Source organism: Oncorhynchus clarkii, chromosome 13, assembly GCF_045791955.1.
Source record: "Oncorhynchus clarkii lewisi isolate Uvic-CL-2024 chromosome 13, UVic_Ocla_1.0, whole genome shotgun sequence".
Classification (NCBI taxonomy): domain Eukaryota; kingdom Metazoa; phylum Chordata; class Actinopteri; order Salmoniformes; family Salmonidae; genus Oncorhynchus; species Oncorhynchus clarkii.
In genome coordinates, this window is record NC_092159.1 from 56,147,994 (window position 1) to 56,164,623 (window position 16,630).

General features: G+C 42.5%; 1 protein-coding gene across 1 annotated transcript in view; it reads right to left on the bottom strand.

Annotated features, from left to right (window-relative positions):
- Positions 1-2,590: 2,590 nt before the first annotated feature.
- Positions 2,591-16,630, bottom strand: part of LOC139423596 (von Willebrand factor A domain containing 3A) — a 33,305-nt gene continuing 19,265 nt past the window's right edge. The window contains exons 18-33 of the mRNA XM_071175182.1: positions 16,442-16,516; positions 12,894-13,074; positions 12,285-12,498; positions 11,697-11,767; positions 11,270-11,434; positions 9,857-9,947; positions 5,498-5,599; positions 5,188-5,285; positions 4,759-4,911; positions 4,421-4,529; positions 4,104-4,248; positions 3,637-3,781; positions 3,268-3,419; positions 3,059-3,176; positions 2,771-2,868; positions 2,591-2,690 (exon numbers count right to left, since the gene is read on the bottom strand). Coding sequence (XP_071031283.1) covers positions 2,630-2,690; positions 2,771-2,868; positions 3,059-3,176; positions 3,268-3,419; positions 3,637-3,781; positions 4,104-4,248; positions 4,421-4,529; positions 4,759-4,911; positions 5,188-5,285; positions 5,498-5,599; positions 9,857-9,947; positions 11,270-11,434; positions 11,697-11,767; positions 12,285-12,498; positions 12,894-13,074; positions 16,442-16,516 — 1,978 coding nt within the window. The 3' untranslated portion in view covers positions 2,591-2,629. The remainder of the gene's footprint in view (positions 2,691-2,770; positions 2,869-3,058; positions 3,177-3,267; positions 3,420-3,636; positions 3,782-4,103; positions 4,249-4,420; positions 4,530-4,758; positions 4,912-5,187; positions 5,286-5,497; positions 5,600-9,856; positions 9,948-11,269; positions 11,435-11,696; positions 11,768-12,284; positions 12,499-12,893; positions 13,075-16,441; positions 16,517-16,630) is intronic.

Below are 16,630 nucleotides of genomic sequence, written 5' to 3' on the forward strand. Positions count from 1 at the left end.
TATTAAACATGTTCATTTTAAACATGTTCATATTAGACATGTTCATATTTATTAGGCATGTTCATATTTATTAGGCATGTTCATATTTATTAGGCATGTTCATATTTATTAGGCATGTTCATATTTATTAGGCATGTTCATATTAGGTATGTTCATATTTATTAGGCATGTTCATATTAGGCATTTTCATATTTATTAGGCATGTTCATATTTATTAGGCCTGTTCATATTTATTAGGCATGTTCATATTTATTAGGTATGTTCATATTAGGCATGTTCATATTTATTAGACATGTTCATATTTATTAGGCATGTTCATATTAGGCATGTTCATATTTATTAGGCATGTTCATATTAGGCATGTTCATATTTATTAGGTATGTTCATATTAGGCATGTTCATATTTATTAGGCTTGTTCATATTTATTAGGCATGTTCATATTAGGCATGTTCATATTTATTAGGTATGTTCATATTAGGCATGTTCATATTAGGCATGTTCATATTTATTAGATATGTTCATATTAGGCATGTTCATATTAGACATGTTCATATTAGGCATGTTCATATTAAACATGTTCATTTTAAACATGTTCATATTAGACATGTTCATATTTATTAGGCATGTTCATATTTATTAGGCATGTTCATATTAGGCATGTTCATATTTATTAGGCATGTTCATATTTATTAGGCATGTTCATATTAGGTATGTTCATATTTATTAGGCATGTTCATATTTATTAGGTATGTTCATATTTATTAGGCATGTTAATATTTATTAGGCATGTACATATTTATTAGGTATGTTCATATTTATTAGGCATGTTCATATTTATTAGGCATGTTCATATTTATTAGGCATGTTCATATTTATTAGGCATGTTCATATTAGGTATGTTCATATTTATTAGGCATGTTCATATTTATTAGGCATGTTCATATTTATTAGGCATGTTCATATTTATTAGGTATGTTAATATTTATTAGGCATGTTCATATTTATTAGGCATGTTCATATTTATTAGGCATGTTCATATTTATTAGGCATGTTCATATTTATTAGGCATGTTCATATTAGGCATGTTCATATTTATTAGGAATGTTCATATTAGGCATGTTCATATTAGGTATGTTCATATTTATTAGGCATGTTCATATTTATTAGGTATGTTCATATTTATTATGCATGTTCATATTAGACATGTTCATATTAGGCATGTTCATATTTATTAGGCATGTTCATATTTTTTTGGCATGTTCATATTTATTAGGTATGTTCATATTAGGCATGTTCATATTAGGCATGTTCATATTTATTAGGTATGTTCATATTAGGCATGTTCATATTAGGCATGTTCATATTTATTAGGTATGTTCATATTAGGCATGTTCATATTTTTTAGGCATGTACATATTTATTAGGTATGTTCATATTTATTAGGCATGTTCATATTAGGCATGTTCATATTTATTAGGCATGTTCATATTAGACATGTTCATATTAGGCATGTTCATATTTATTAGGCATGTTCATATTTATTAGACATGTTCATATTAGGCATGTTCATATTAGACATGTTCATATTAGACATGTTCATATTAGGCATGTTCATATTAGGCATGTTCATATTAGACATGTTCATATTACACATGCTCATATTAGACATGTTCATATTAGACCTGCTCATATTACGCATGTTCATATTAGACATGTTCATATTAGACATGTTCATATTAGACATGTTCATATTAGGCATGTTCATATTAGGCATGTTCACATTACACATGCTCATATTAGACATGTTCATATTAGACATGTTCATATTAGGCATGTTCATATTAGACATGTTCATATTAGACCTGCTCATATTAGGCATGTTCATATTAGACATGTTCAGATTAGACATGTTCATATTAGACCTGCTCATATTAGGCCTGTTCATATTAGACATGTTCATATTAGACATGTTCATATTAGACATGTTCATATTAGACATGTTCATATTAGACCTGCTCATATTAGGCCTGTTCATATTAGACATGTTCATATTAGACATGCTCATATTATTTATAACAGACATCATGGAATCATTTGTTTTATTCATGTCGATATGTTGATTGGTACATAGAAACAATATAACACAATAAGGTTATTAGCTGTTTTTAGTTCAAACTAGAGAAACAATACCAAGCAGTCAGCCCTGCCTCTTTAGGCTGTACAGTGTTTGTTCACATTTACTTTTTTTTATAAACATTGGAGTAAAACAAGCTTTCTGATGGTTATGACAGTTGAAGTAAGCTCATGAGACATTTGTACAGTACATTATATTCTTCAAGAATCAATGGGTATATATAGAAATAATTTATAAGTAAAAAATGGATGTAGCAACTAAGCATTCTAGTTTTAAATTAAGAAAAGCAGAGGTTTGTCAATCTGAACAAAGCATACTGCACACCCAAATTAGGTCAAATAGAACTGTGTACAGTATGGTTAATCTGACAAAATTCATGCACACCAGTTTTAATCTCTTAACAACCACTTTCTTCATATATTGAGTCATTGAACATCTAAATTACAAATGTGTATATAAAATCATTGAAGTCAAATTCTTGGGTTTACAGTAATCTAGTCTGTTTGGTTGATTCTTGTTGTTTCCTCTGGATTCTTCTTTTCCAAAATGATTTCCCTGTCAAAAACAGGTCAAGGTCAGTCATGGACAACAGTTTTTATGCCACATTTAACCCATTTGCTCACTGTAAGACAAACCTGAAGACCTGTGCCTGCTTCCGGAAATGTCTCAGTTTGTCAATTTCCTGAGCCAGTCTCCTCAAGTCATCTCCCTCGAGGGCCGGCAGGGTAGGTTCCTGTTGGAATCAGTTCACAATAGGTCCCTCAAACTTGAATATCTGTCTCTACTGTGTACTCATCCTCCGTACCCCTGACTGGTATGAGACAGGGAAAGCTGGTTCAGTGTTTGACTAATAGCATAGAGGCTATGCCGCTCAGGTGTGTATACATGCGTACGTGTGTTTGTGTGCGCGTGTGTCTACTCACGTCTCCATCACTAAGGCCCGATTCCAACAGCCCACTGAGCGCATCCACATTGTCATGGCAACGGTGGTACCGACCCCCAGTTTGGTGAGCCAGTTTCTTCAGAAACTCATTGGCTGAGCTGTCAGAAGTGTAATAGTGGGTCGTAGTGAGCGTCATCGTGTAATAGATTAAATGTACAAATCAATCAATGTACAATCATATAGTCAGACCTGTCTGTGCAGTTGAATGAGACAGTGTGGATAGTAATGTGGTTCCCTGTGGTCAGTCTCTCCGTCTCTTTCAGCACCAGGCTGCAGCTGGAATCTGGCTTCCCATCACTCAGCAGGTACAAGCCCACACTGTCCCCAAACCCACAGCCAGTCTGAGGAGCATACATACAGAGGTTATAACATGACAAGGATCATACAAACAGAGGTTATAACATGACATATATAAATATAATTGGTTAACATGACATATGCCATGTACCAAGAACAGCAGGTACAGGCCCACACTGTCCCCAAACCCACAGCCAGTCTGGGCAACATACACACGGAGGTTATAACATGACATAGCCAGTTACTACTTAAATCCGTCACCTGCAGGGCCTCCAGAGTGTTGGTTCCCCCATGGGTGTTGAGCTGATATGCCCACTGCACCGCGTCGCGGCACGCCTCCTCTGTAGGCTCCTGCAGTGCTGGACGCCACGCCTTTACCCCCTCGGAGAACGCCAGCAGAGAGAACCTGGGACACAGTCAGAGAGGGTGTCTGGGGTTATATATGACAATAACCAATGGGTGTCTGTGTAGCAGGGGTGAGATGGTTATATGAACATAATGAACCTAAGTTACAGTAGTAACAATCACAGAACTAGAATAAGATTTTATTTATATTTCTATTGTCACCATTGCCTGTAATTTCCCTCTATGAAACAGACAGATGGATAGAAAGAGAAACGTGAGCCTGTTTGTCTAGGCCAACACAGAGTTCCTTTTTCATTCTTTTTCTGGGATAGTCAACAGTGGAAGTGGTCAGGGGTAAGGAAAGCTTTTTAGGTTTAATTTACCTGACTGTGTTGTGATGCAGCTGTTCCCAGATGAGAGAGGCCAGCTTGGTCTTCAGCTCCCCCAGGCAGTGAGCCATGGAGCCGGACACATCCAGCAGCACACACACCTCCCTCTCCAGCACCGCCCCAAACACACGCCTGCTACCTGGGGAAGAAGTGAGCGGAAGGAGCCAGACACTAGGGTTCATTCAACCTTCAATCGGGCATTCATAGATATTCCAGTATTTTGGTACCATATAATTAGAATGACTAGAACAGAGAGAGACAGACAAGATACAGAGACAGTGACAGAGACATAGAGCGAGAGAGAGGCATACCGGAGAGCAGCCATTGCAGCCTCTGCATGTAGCGCAGCAGGAGTCTCTCAGTCTGAGTAAGGTACTGTTTTAACTCTCCTGGAGTCAGCTGCAGGTGCTTCACCATCCCCTGAAACAACAACCACAGACAGAGAGAGACATGAGGCTCAGACCAGCATGGGAGTGGATAGATAGCTGGTTGGATAAGCTGATATCTTTATTATTTATAATCAAATGTAATTATTTTTTCGCCATTTGGCCGCATTGGACATTTGTACTAGTACTTGAACTTAGTTGCTAGCATTTTAATTTGTATTCATGCCAAAAGATGTTATTGAAGCCATTCTCCTCTGACTCACATTGATGTGGACACTGGGGAAGATGGAGCAGTATTTGGCAGACACTCTCTTGAGGACCGAAGGGACCAGCTTCTTATGATGAGTACAGTCAGGTCCAGACACCAGCTTATAGATGTCAAGCTTCTGCCTCTTAATACTGAACCTCTTCAGCCACTACAGGCCAGGGCCAAGAGACATATGAGAAAAAATTGATCTTGGCCCCTCCCCCCACACACATTTTTAGCACATTGCCTTATCAGAGCGACTTATAATTAGAGCATTTAAATAAGACGGCTAACGTTAGATGAATAGATCATTCTAGAAGAAAAAGAAACGCACACCTATTAGGCGAGGTGCTGGCTAGCGGAGTGGAAAACTTGAAAATAAAGGAGGGCACACTATGTGCGGCTCTCCTTTATTTTCAAGATGAATGCATATCTGATACTGCACCCGTTTGGTCGAGCAGATCTCTTCCTGCTTTGGCAGAGTCACTAAGGGGATGGACTTTCGGACACTTTTAGGTTTGGGGTAAGACTTGAACACCACACCTAGGTCAAGACAAGAGGGAAAATACAATCACAACCCAACACGCACGCACGCACGCACGCACGCACGCACGCACGCACGCACGCACACACACACACACACACACACACACACACACACACACACACACACACACACACACACACACACACACACACACACACACACACACACACACACACACACACACACACACACACACACACACACTTACCCAAGTTACCATCTTCCAGGTAGAACACAGACTGGGTGACCTGAGAAGGCTTCCTCTGCTTGGCTTTAGTCTCTACTGGACCCCAACCAGTCATGGGCTGTACTGAACGAGACACAAGAAACAAACAAGCTAACTTATAAAAGGCTATATCAATTTTACATCATACAATCATTTAAACTTGAAAAAAACACTCATCCTTTGTATACAAACTATAAAAACATCTGCAGTTTTGTATTATCAAAACACAACAGTTCATCTCATGTGTGTAACCCTGGGAAAACAAAAATAAAAAAAATAACAACAATAACAACAAGAAAGCTAGTCTGAAGTAAACGGGTAACGTTTTAGTAGAGGTCAAAAATAGAGCCGAGTCATCCTTCATTCATTCATTACACTGAGGGGAGAAACCCTAACCCTGGCTGATGGGATGATGATGTACCTGAGGGGAGAAACCCTAACCCTGGTTGACGGGGTGATGATGTACCTGAGGGGAGAAACCCTACCCCTGGCTGATGGGATGATGATGTACCTGAGGGGAGAAACCCTAACCCTGGCTGATGGGATGATGATGTACCTGAGGGGAGAAACCCTAACCCTGGCTGACGGGGTGATGATGTACCTGAGGGGAGAAACCCTAACCCTGGCTGACGGGGTGATGATGTACCTGAGGGGAGAAACCCTAACCCTGGCTGATGGGATGATGATGTACCTGAGGGGAGAAACCCTAACCCTGGCTGACGGGGTGGTGATGTACCTGAGGGGAGAAACCCTAACCCTGGTTGACGGGGTGATGATGTACCTGAGGGGAGAAACCCTAACCCTGGCTGACGGGGTGATGATGTACCTGAGGGGAGAAACCCTAACCCTGGCTGATGGGGTGATGATGTACCTGAGGGGAGAAACCCTAACCCTGGCTGACTGGGTGATGATGTACCTGAGGGGAGAAACCCTAACCCTGGCTGACGGGGTGATGATGTACGTGAGGGGAGAAACCCTAACCCTGGCTGACGGGGTGATGATGTACCTGAGGGGAGAAACCCTAACCATGGCTGATGGGGTGATGATGTACCTGAGGGGAGAAACCCTAACCCTGGCTGACGGGGTGATGATGTACCTGAGGGAAGAAACCCTAACCCTGGCTGACGGGGTGATGATGTACCTGAGGGGAGAAACCCTAACCCTGGCTGACGTGGTGATGATGTACCTGAGGGGAGAAACCCTAAGCCTGGCTGATGGGATGATGATGTACCTGAGGGGAGAAACCCTAACCCTGGCTGACTGGGTGATGATGTACCTGAGGGGAGAAACCCTAACCCTGGCTGACGGGGTGATGATGTACCTGAGGGAAGAAACCCTAACCCTGGCTGACGGGGTGATGATGTACCAGGTGAGAAGCCCTACCCCTGGCTGATGGGGTGGTGATATACCAGGTGAGAATCCCTAACCCTGGCTGACGGGTTGATGATGTACCAGGTGAGAATCCCTAACCCTGGCTGATGGGGTGGTGATATACCAGGTGAGAATCCCTAACCCTGGCTGACGGGGTGGTGATATATCAGGTGAGAATCCCTAACCCTGGCTGACGGGGTGGTGATGTACCAGGGGAGAAACCTCATCACTGAGAAAAACAAGACCTAAGTGACTGCTAGGTTGTGTCCCAAATGCCACCCTATTTCCTATATAGCCCATAGGGCTCTGGTCAAAAGTAGTGCACAATATACAGTCAGTGGTTGAAAAAGTACACAATTGTCCTACTTGAGTAAAAGTAAAGATACCTTAATAGGAAATTAGTCAAGTAAAAGTGAAAGTCACCCAGTAAAATACTACTTAAGTAAAAGTATTGGTATTTGGTTTTAAATATACTTAAGTATCAAAATTAAATGTAATTGCTCAATTATACTTAAGTATCAAAAGTAAAAGTACAAGTATCACTTATTTCAAATTCCTTATATTAAGCAAACTAGACAGCATCATTTTCTTGTTTTTTTATTTACGGAAAGTCAGGGGCACACTCCAACAGTCAGACATCATTACCAAACAAAGCATTTGTGTTTAGTGAGTCCGCCAGATCAGAGGCAGTAGAGAAGTGTGTGAATTGGACCATTTTCCTGTCCTGCTAACCATTCAAAATGTAACAAGTACTTTTGGGTGTCAGGGAAAATGTATGGAGTAAAAATTGCAATATTTTATTTAGGAATGTGGTGAAGACAAAGTAAAAAATATAAATAGTAAAGTACAGATACCAAAAAACTACTTAAGTAGTACTTTAAAGTATTTTTACTGAAGTACTTTACACCACTGTATACAGTACCAGTCAAATGTTTGGACCCCTATTCATTTTTAAAATATTTTTAAAACTAATTTCTACATTGTAGAAAAGTAGTGAAGACATCAACGCCTTGAAATAACACATGTAGTAACCAAATAAGTGTTTTATATATGCATTTTAGATTCTTCAAAGTAGCCACCCTTTGCCTTGATGACAGCTTTGCACACTCTTGGCATTCTCTCAACCAGCTTCATGAGGAATGATTTTCCAACAGTCTTGAAGGAGTTCCCACATATGTTGAGCACTTGTTGGCTGCATTTCCTTAACTTTGTGGTCCAACTCATCCCAAACCATCTTAATTGGGTTGAGGTCGGGTGATTGTGGAGGACATTTCATCTGATGCAGCACTCCATACCTCAATTTCTTGGTTAAGTATCCCTTACACAGCCTGGAGGTGTGTTGGGTCATTGTCCTGTTGAAAAACAAATGATAGTGGGACTAAGTGCAAACCAGATGGGATGGCGTATCGCTGCAGAATGCTGTGGTAGCCATGCTGGTTAAGTGTGCCTTGAATTCTAAATAAATCACTGACAGTGTCACCAGCAAAGCATCCCCACACCATAACACCTCCTCCTCCATGCTTTACGGTGGGAACCATACACGCGGAGAACATCCGTTCACCTACTCTGCGTCTCACAAAGACACGGCGGTTGGAACCAAAAATCACAAATTTGGACTCATCAGACCAAAGGACAGATTTCCACCAGTCTAATGTCCATTGCTCATGTTTCTTGGCCCAAGCAAGTCTCTTCTTCTTATTGGTGTCCTTTAGTAGTGGTTTCTTTGCAGCAATTCGAACATGAAGGCCTGATTCATGCAGTGTTCTCTGAACAGTTGATTTTGAGATGTGTCTGTTACTTGAACTCTGTGAAGCATTTATTCGGGCTGCATTCTGAGGTGCAGTTAACTCTAATGAGCTTACTGCAGCAGAGGTAACTTCGGGTGTTCCTTTCCTGTGGCGTTCCTCATGAGAGCCAGTTTCATCATAGTGCTTGATGGATTTTGTGACTGCACTTGAAGAAACTTTCAAAGTTCTTTAAGTTATCCGGATTGACTGGCCTTCATGTCTTAAAGTAATGATGGACTGCCGTTTCTCTTTGCTTATTTGAGTTGTTCTTACCATAATATGGACTTGGTCTTTTATCAAATAGAGCTATCTTCTGTATACCACCCATACCTTGTCACAACACAACTGATTGGCTCAAAGAATTAAGAAGGAAAGAAATTCCACAAATGAACTTTAACAAAGCACACTTGTTAATTGAAATACATTCCAGGTGACTACCTCATGGAGTTGGTTGAGAGAATGCCAAGAGTGTGCAAAGCTGGCATCAAGGCAAAGTGGTTACTTTGAAGAATCTCAAATATAAAATATATTTTGATTTGATTAACACTTTTTTGGTTACTACATGATTCCATATGTGTTATTTCATAGTTTTGATGACTTCACTATTATTCTACAATGTAGAAAATAGTAAAAAATAAAGAAAAACCCTTGAATGAGTAGGTGTGTCCAAACTTTTGACCGGTACTGTAGGGAAAAGGGTGCCATTTGGGACAAATGCACTAGTCTACTCTTCACATATTTAAAAGCATCTTGAAGATACAAAGCATCTGTAGAGAGAAAGTTAAAGTGAAGGTCAACAAAGCAGTTGGAAATACGGGTAACTCCTTACTGAACCAACATGGATTTAATTCCTCATGTAAAGGACTTTGATGAAATGGAGCCATCCTCCATTTGTTTAATAGTTTATTAACGTTTAGTCTGGCACTCACTTTGACTGGGGTTGGGACAGGAGCAGCAGTGAACTGGTACTTACTGCACTCGCTGTGGTACAGAAAGGTGACAGTTGCTCTGTCTGGCATTCCCTGCTCTAGCCCCTGCCTGACACTCACCTGAGATAGAACCTTCACTCCACTAAACTGTCAGTCACCCACGGGGGAAGTTAACCTAGATACCGCTGGTAAACTTCCAGCCTGGCATTAAAACTGATTCAGTCTGGCTTAACCAGGCTAGAATGCTGACTCACCCGGTGGGATAGTAGATGTGGTACTGCTGGGACGCCATGCAAGAGCCTTCTGAGAGGAGGAATGCTTGTTTGTTCGGCCTTCCTTCATTTGCTGTCAGCAGAAAATAAAAACGTATGAAAACCTTCACTTGGAGTGGTGATATGCAGTATAAAGCATCATAAAACCTTGATTTGCATAAAGCGTCATAATGCCCTACATATGTTTATATAATCGTCATAATGCCCTACATATGTTTATATAATCTTCATAATGCCCTACATATGTTTATATAATCTTCATAATGCCCTACATATGTTTATATAATCTTCATATTGCCCTACATATGTTTATATAATCTTCATAATGCCCTACATATGTTTATATAATCGTCATAATGCCCTACATATGTTTATATCATCTTCATATTGCCCTACATATGTTTATATCATCTTCATAAATGCCCTACATATGTTTATATAATCTTCATAATGCCCTACATATGTTTATATCATCTTCATAATGCCCTACATATGTTTATATAATCGTCATATTGCCCTACATATGTTTATATCATCTTCATAATGCCCTACATATGTTTATATAATCTTCATAATGCCCTACATATGTTTATATCATCTTCATATTGCCCTACATATGTTTATATAATCTTCATAATGCCCTACATATGTTTATATAATCTTCATAATGCCCTACATATGTTTATATAATCTTCATAATGCCCTACATATGTTTATATAATCTTCATAATGCCCTACATATGTTTATATAATCTTCATAATGCCCTACATATGTTTATATAATCTTCATAATGCCCTACATATGTTTATATAATCTTCATATTGCCCTACATATGTTTATATAATCTTCATAATGCCCTACATATGTTTATATAATCTTCATATTGCCCTACATATGTTTATATAATCTTCATAATGCCCTACATATGTTTATATCATCTTCATAATGCCCTACATATGTTTATATAATCTTCATAATGCCCTACATATGTTTATATAATCGTCATAATGCCCTACATATGTTTATATCATCTTCATAATGCCCTACATATGTTTATATAATCGTCATAATGCCCTACATATATTTATATAATCGTCATAATGCCCTACATATGTTTATATAATCTTCATAAATGCTTTCATGCGGTCTTATGTAGCATCGACATAAAACATTATAACATCCACTCCATATTTATTAGAATCCTACTTTGTCTCGGCCCAAGATGAGGCATTTCTAAAATAATCTTTCATCTGATATTCTGTTTGTTAGTTGAGAGTTAAGAAAGAAATGTTGAAAGTGCTGTTTGATGTTGAAATGAGAGAGGACAAAGAAGAGAAAATATCATTGTGTTTGTGTGTGTGTTCGTACATCCGTGCGTATGTGTGTGCTCTAACCAGCCTGGCGAGGGTGAGTGCTGTGGGTCGCGGTGGGGGCAGTGGTCTGTCTCTGCGTCTCCAGGCCAGGGGGGACTGGGCCGGAGCTTTGTCCCCAGGAGAGAGATCCTCCCCAGGGCACCTACAGTCAGACTTCTGGGTCAAGGAGTCCACCAGCATGGCGCTCTGGAGCCACACACAGAAATACAGGTCATCCTTTAACTAGCAATGGATAGATTTGCAATGACAGTCTTACAATGTTAAAGTGGTTGAATATTTTTTTTCTCCATTAAAATAATGTAAACAGAATACCTTACAGTATGTTGTCAATACATATGACTAGTATCTGAATCTAAATGTTTTGAGTAGTTTAGGACAGATCTGTGTGTAAGCCGTTGTTGTTGCTGCTGTTTAGCACTCTCCCTTCCCCATGCTGTTCCAATCTCACCTTCTGCCAATAATTAGCAGCCCTCTCCATCTCTCTAATCAGAGCAGTTATGTCATCGCTCTCCAGGATGCCTGCAGTGAGAGGACAGGACAGACCAGGGCTCAGGGTTTCCACCCAGCATCACACACACACACACACACACACACACACACACACACACACACACACACACACACACACACACACACACACACACACACACACACACACACACACACACACACACAACATGCATACATACATACACACACACACAGACAGACAAGCAACATGCATACATACACACAGACAGGCAACATGCATACATACACACACACACACAGACAGACAAGCAACATGCATACACACACACACACACACACACACACTGTTGAATAGGCCATTAGCTGGGGGATAAGTGGGTTCACACAGCTGGCTGGTAGCCCCTCCAGGAAGTAATCACCTCTGTGGTGGGTAAGTGTTTCTACTTCTACTGTCATCACTGGTGCTCATTTCTTCAAGGTGCCACTTGATAGTGGAGTAATCTATTTTTCCATGGCACTTTTTGAAGTCTTCATGAAGATTGTGTGTGTGTGAATTCTCGCGTACCTGTCTCACTGATCCAGTGGAAACGTCCGTTGCCAGCTTGTGCCAGTTCCCTCAGTGCCCCTGCAGTCTCCTCCCTGGTGGCATGGCGAGGTGGAGGGAAACCCCCCGTCTGTGCCTCTGTCTGTCCCTCTGTCTCCTCTCCAGTCAACAGACAGATGTGGAGATGTAGAGGCCGGCCACTGCAGCACTCTGACACATATGAAGACACCGTTGCCTGGGAACAGAGCAACAAGAGACTTGTTCTGGATTGATGGTCATTCATTTTACTTTTCGAGAGAAGAGTTTTTTTTAAATAAAACATTTATTCACGTGTTCATAGAAACGCACAGCTGCCAGACAACAAGCACGGGTATATGAATATGTAGGCACATTATATCAGTGACACCTAGCTAGTGCATTAACTCGCTTCCAGCAACAGAGGGCACCAGAGGGAAGCATGTCTCTATTATAGTGCCCTGTTGGGATGAAGTGCGACCAGTGTAACAGTATGGTTACTATCTGCGGCTAAAGAACTGATTTCAGATCAGCTCTTCCTATATCAGTTCTAATGTTCACCATCATGAGTCATCATCACCAATTGATATAACTGTTGCCAGGACAGTGTCATACAATTTCCTGGTCAGGCAATCCGCTGGTGAAGAGGTAGAGGCCCTGGGTGAGAGGGGGGGACGGAGGGAGAAGAGGAGCGGGAGAGAGGGAGGGTGCCCCACTATTGAGGTCCCCCTCCAGAGGCAGCCTCAGAGCAGCCATGGTGTTCCTGCTCCCTGAACACTGTAAACCCTGGACCCACCTGGAGGAGAGAAAGAGACACATGGTCAGAACCATACACATCCGTGTGCAGCCACGCAAACACACATGCAAGCATGCTTGTACGCACACTCACAAATACACGCAGATGCACAAACGCACACACACACCATCAAACAAGCAAAGCGTCAATACAGGATTAAGATTGAATGCTACTACACCGGCTCTGATGCTCGTCAGACATGGCAGGGCTTGAAAACTATTACGGACTACAAAGGGAAACCCAGACGCGAGCTGCCCAGTGACACGAGCCTACCAGACGAGCTAAATGCCTTATATGCTCACTTCGAGGCAAGCAACACTGAAGCATGCACGAGAGCACCAGCTGTTCTGGATGACTGTGTGATAACGCTCTCAGTAGCCGGTGTGAACAAAACCTTTAAACATGTCAACATTCACAAAGCCGCTGGCCAGACTGATTACCAGGACGTGTACTCAAAGCATGCACGCACCAACTGTCAAGTGTCTTTACTGACATTTTCAACCTCTCCCTGACAGTCTGTAAAACCTACATGTTTCAAGCAGAGCACCATAGTCCCTGTGCCCAAGGGAGGGAAGGCAACCTGCCTAAATGATTACCGCCCTGTAGCACTCACAGCGATACCCATGAAGTGCTTTGAAAGGTTGGTCATGGCTCATATCAACATCATCCTCCCGGACACCCTAGACCCGCTCCAATTCGCATAACGTGCCAACAGATCCACAGATGATGCAACCTCAATCGCACTCCACACTGCCCTTTCTCACCTGGACAAAAAGAACACCTATGTGAGAATTCTGTTCATTGACTACAGCTCAGCGTTCAACACCATAGTGCCCATGAAGCTCATCACTAAGCTAAGGATTCTGGACTTCCTGAAGGGCTGCCCCATGGTGGTAAGAGAAGGCAACAACATGTCTGCCACGCTGATCCTTAACACTGGTGCCCCTCAGGGGTGTGTACCTAGTCCCCTCCTGTATTCCCTGTTCACGACTCCAACACCATCATTAACTTTGCTGATGACAACAGTGACAACAGCCTGATCACTGACAACGATGAAACAGCCTATAGGGAGGAGGTCAAAAAATTGGCAGTGAAGGCCTCCCGGGTGGCGCAGTGGTTAAGGGCGCTGTACTGCAGCGCCAGCTGTGCCATCAACCTCTCGCGCCCAGGCTCTGTCGTAATGTGAGCAAGAGCGTCGCCCGGGTTAAAAGAGCGACTCCTGATGTACGTGGGTGGCCAGGTGCTATTGGTGCGGCTGGCTTCCGGGTTGGATGTGCGCTGTGTTAAAGAAGCAGCGGCTTGGTTGGTTGTGTATCGGAGGACGCATGACAGTCTCTCCCGCCCCCAGTTGTAGCGACATAGAGCTACTACAACAATTGGATACTACGGCTGGCAGTGTGGTGCCAGGACAACAACAACCTCTCCCTCAATGTGAGCAAGACAAAAGAGCTGATCGTGGACTACAGGAAAAGGCGGGCCGAACAGGCCCTCATTAACATAGACGAGGCTGTAGTGGAGCCTTGATGTCCACATCACCAACAAACTATCATGTTCTAAACATACCAAGACAGTCGTGACGAGGGTACAACCAAACCTATTACCCCTCAGGAGACTGAAAATATTTGGAATTGGTCCCCAGATCCTCAAAAGTTTCTACAGCTGGACCATCGAGAGCATCCTGTCCGGTTGCATCACTGCCTGGTATGGCAACTGCTCGGCATCTGACTGTAAGGTGCTACAGAGGGTAGTGCGAACGGCCCAGTACATCACTGGGGCCAAGCTTCCTGCCATCCGGGACCTATATAATAGGCGGAAAGCCCATAAAATTGTCAGAGACTCCAGTCACCCAAGTTATAGACTGTTTACTCTGCTACCGCACTGCAAGCGGTACCAGAGTGCCAAGTCTAGGACAAAAAGGCACAGCTTCTACCATAAGCCATAAGACTGCTGAACAATTAATAAAATCGCCACCAGACAATTTACATTGACCCCCCCTCCCTTTTGTACACTGCTGCTACCCTCTGTTTATTATCTATGCATAGTCACTTCACCCCCACCTACATGTACAGATTACCTCAACTAGCCTGTACCCCCGCACACTAACTCGGTACCGGTGCTCCTTGTATATAGCCTCGTTATTTATATTCTTATTGTGTTACTTTTTATTTTAGTCTACTTGGTAAATATTTTCTTAACTCTACTTGAACTGCACTGTTGGTTAAGGGCTTGTAAGTCAGCATTTCACGGTAAAGTTTACACTTGTTGTATTCGGCGCATGTGACAAATAAAGTTTGATTTGATTTGATACGGATGCACAAATACATACACGCACACGTGCGCACACACGCACACACGCACGCACACACACGCACACACACGCACACACACGCACTTTGAAATACTTTTGAAAGACGTCACTGCATAGCATGTGACTAAAGCACTATGTGAAATCTCTCCAGTCTCCATACAGGCAGAGAACTGCCTCTCTCCTGAAGTAGAGCTAGAGACCAGGGAAAGAGAGAGAGAGAACAGCCTCTCTCCTGAAGTAGAGCTAGAGACCAGGGAAAGAGAGAGAGAGAACAGCCTCTCTCCTGAAGTAGAGCTAGAGACCAGGGAAAGAGAGAGAGAGAACTGCCTCTCTCCTGAAGTAGAGCTAGGGACCAGACAGCCTCTCTCCTGAAGTAGAGATAGGGACCAGGGAGAGAGAGAGAAACTGCCTCTCTCCTGAAGTAGAGCTAGGGACCAGGGAAAGAGAGAGAGAGAACAGCCTCTCTCCTGAAGTAGAGCTAGGGACCAGGGAAAGAGAGAGAGAGAACTGCCTCTCTCCTGAAGTAGAGCTAGGGACCAGGGAAAGAGAGAGAGAGAACAGCCTCTCTCCTGAAGTAGAGCTAGGGACCAGGGAAAGAGAGAGAGAAACAGCAAAGAGCCCTCAAAAGCAGAGACACCATACAGAAACATCAGACCGCCTCACAGCCAGGCTTACACATGCACACACACACACTTTGAGGACCTTACTGCCAGGCTTACACATGCACACACACACACTTTGAGGACCTTACTGCCAGGCTTACACATGCACACACACACACTTTGAGGACCTTACTGCCAGGCTTACACATACACACACACACACTTTGAGGACCTTACTGCCAGGCTTACACATGCACACACACACACTTTGAGGACCTTACTGCCAGGCTTACACATGCACACACACACACTTTGAGGACCTTACTGCCAGGCTTACACATACACACACACACACTTTGAGGACCTTACTGCCAGGCTTACACATACACACACACACACTTTGAGGACCTTACTGCCAGGCTTACACATGCACACACACACACTTTGGGGACCTTACTGCCAGGCTTCCTGCAGGTTCTCTGGTGAGGTGAGGGCCAACCTCTCCCTCCAAGCTCTGACAGCTGAGCCGAACCTGACAGAGGACAGAAAGACAAGTAGAACACAGTGGAGTTATTATACTACACACGGTATAGTACTACAGAGAGGAACACAATGACAACCTTGAAACAACGTCTTGTATGGTAGA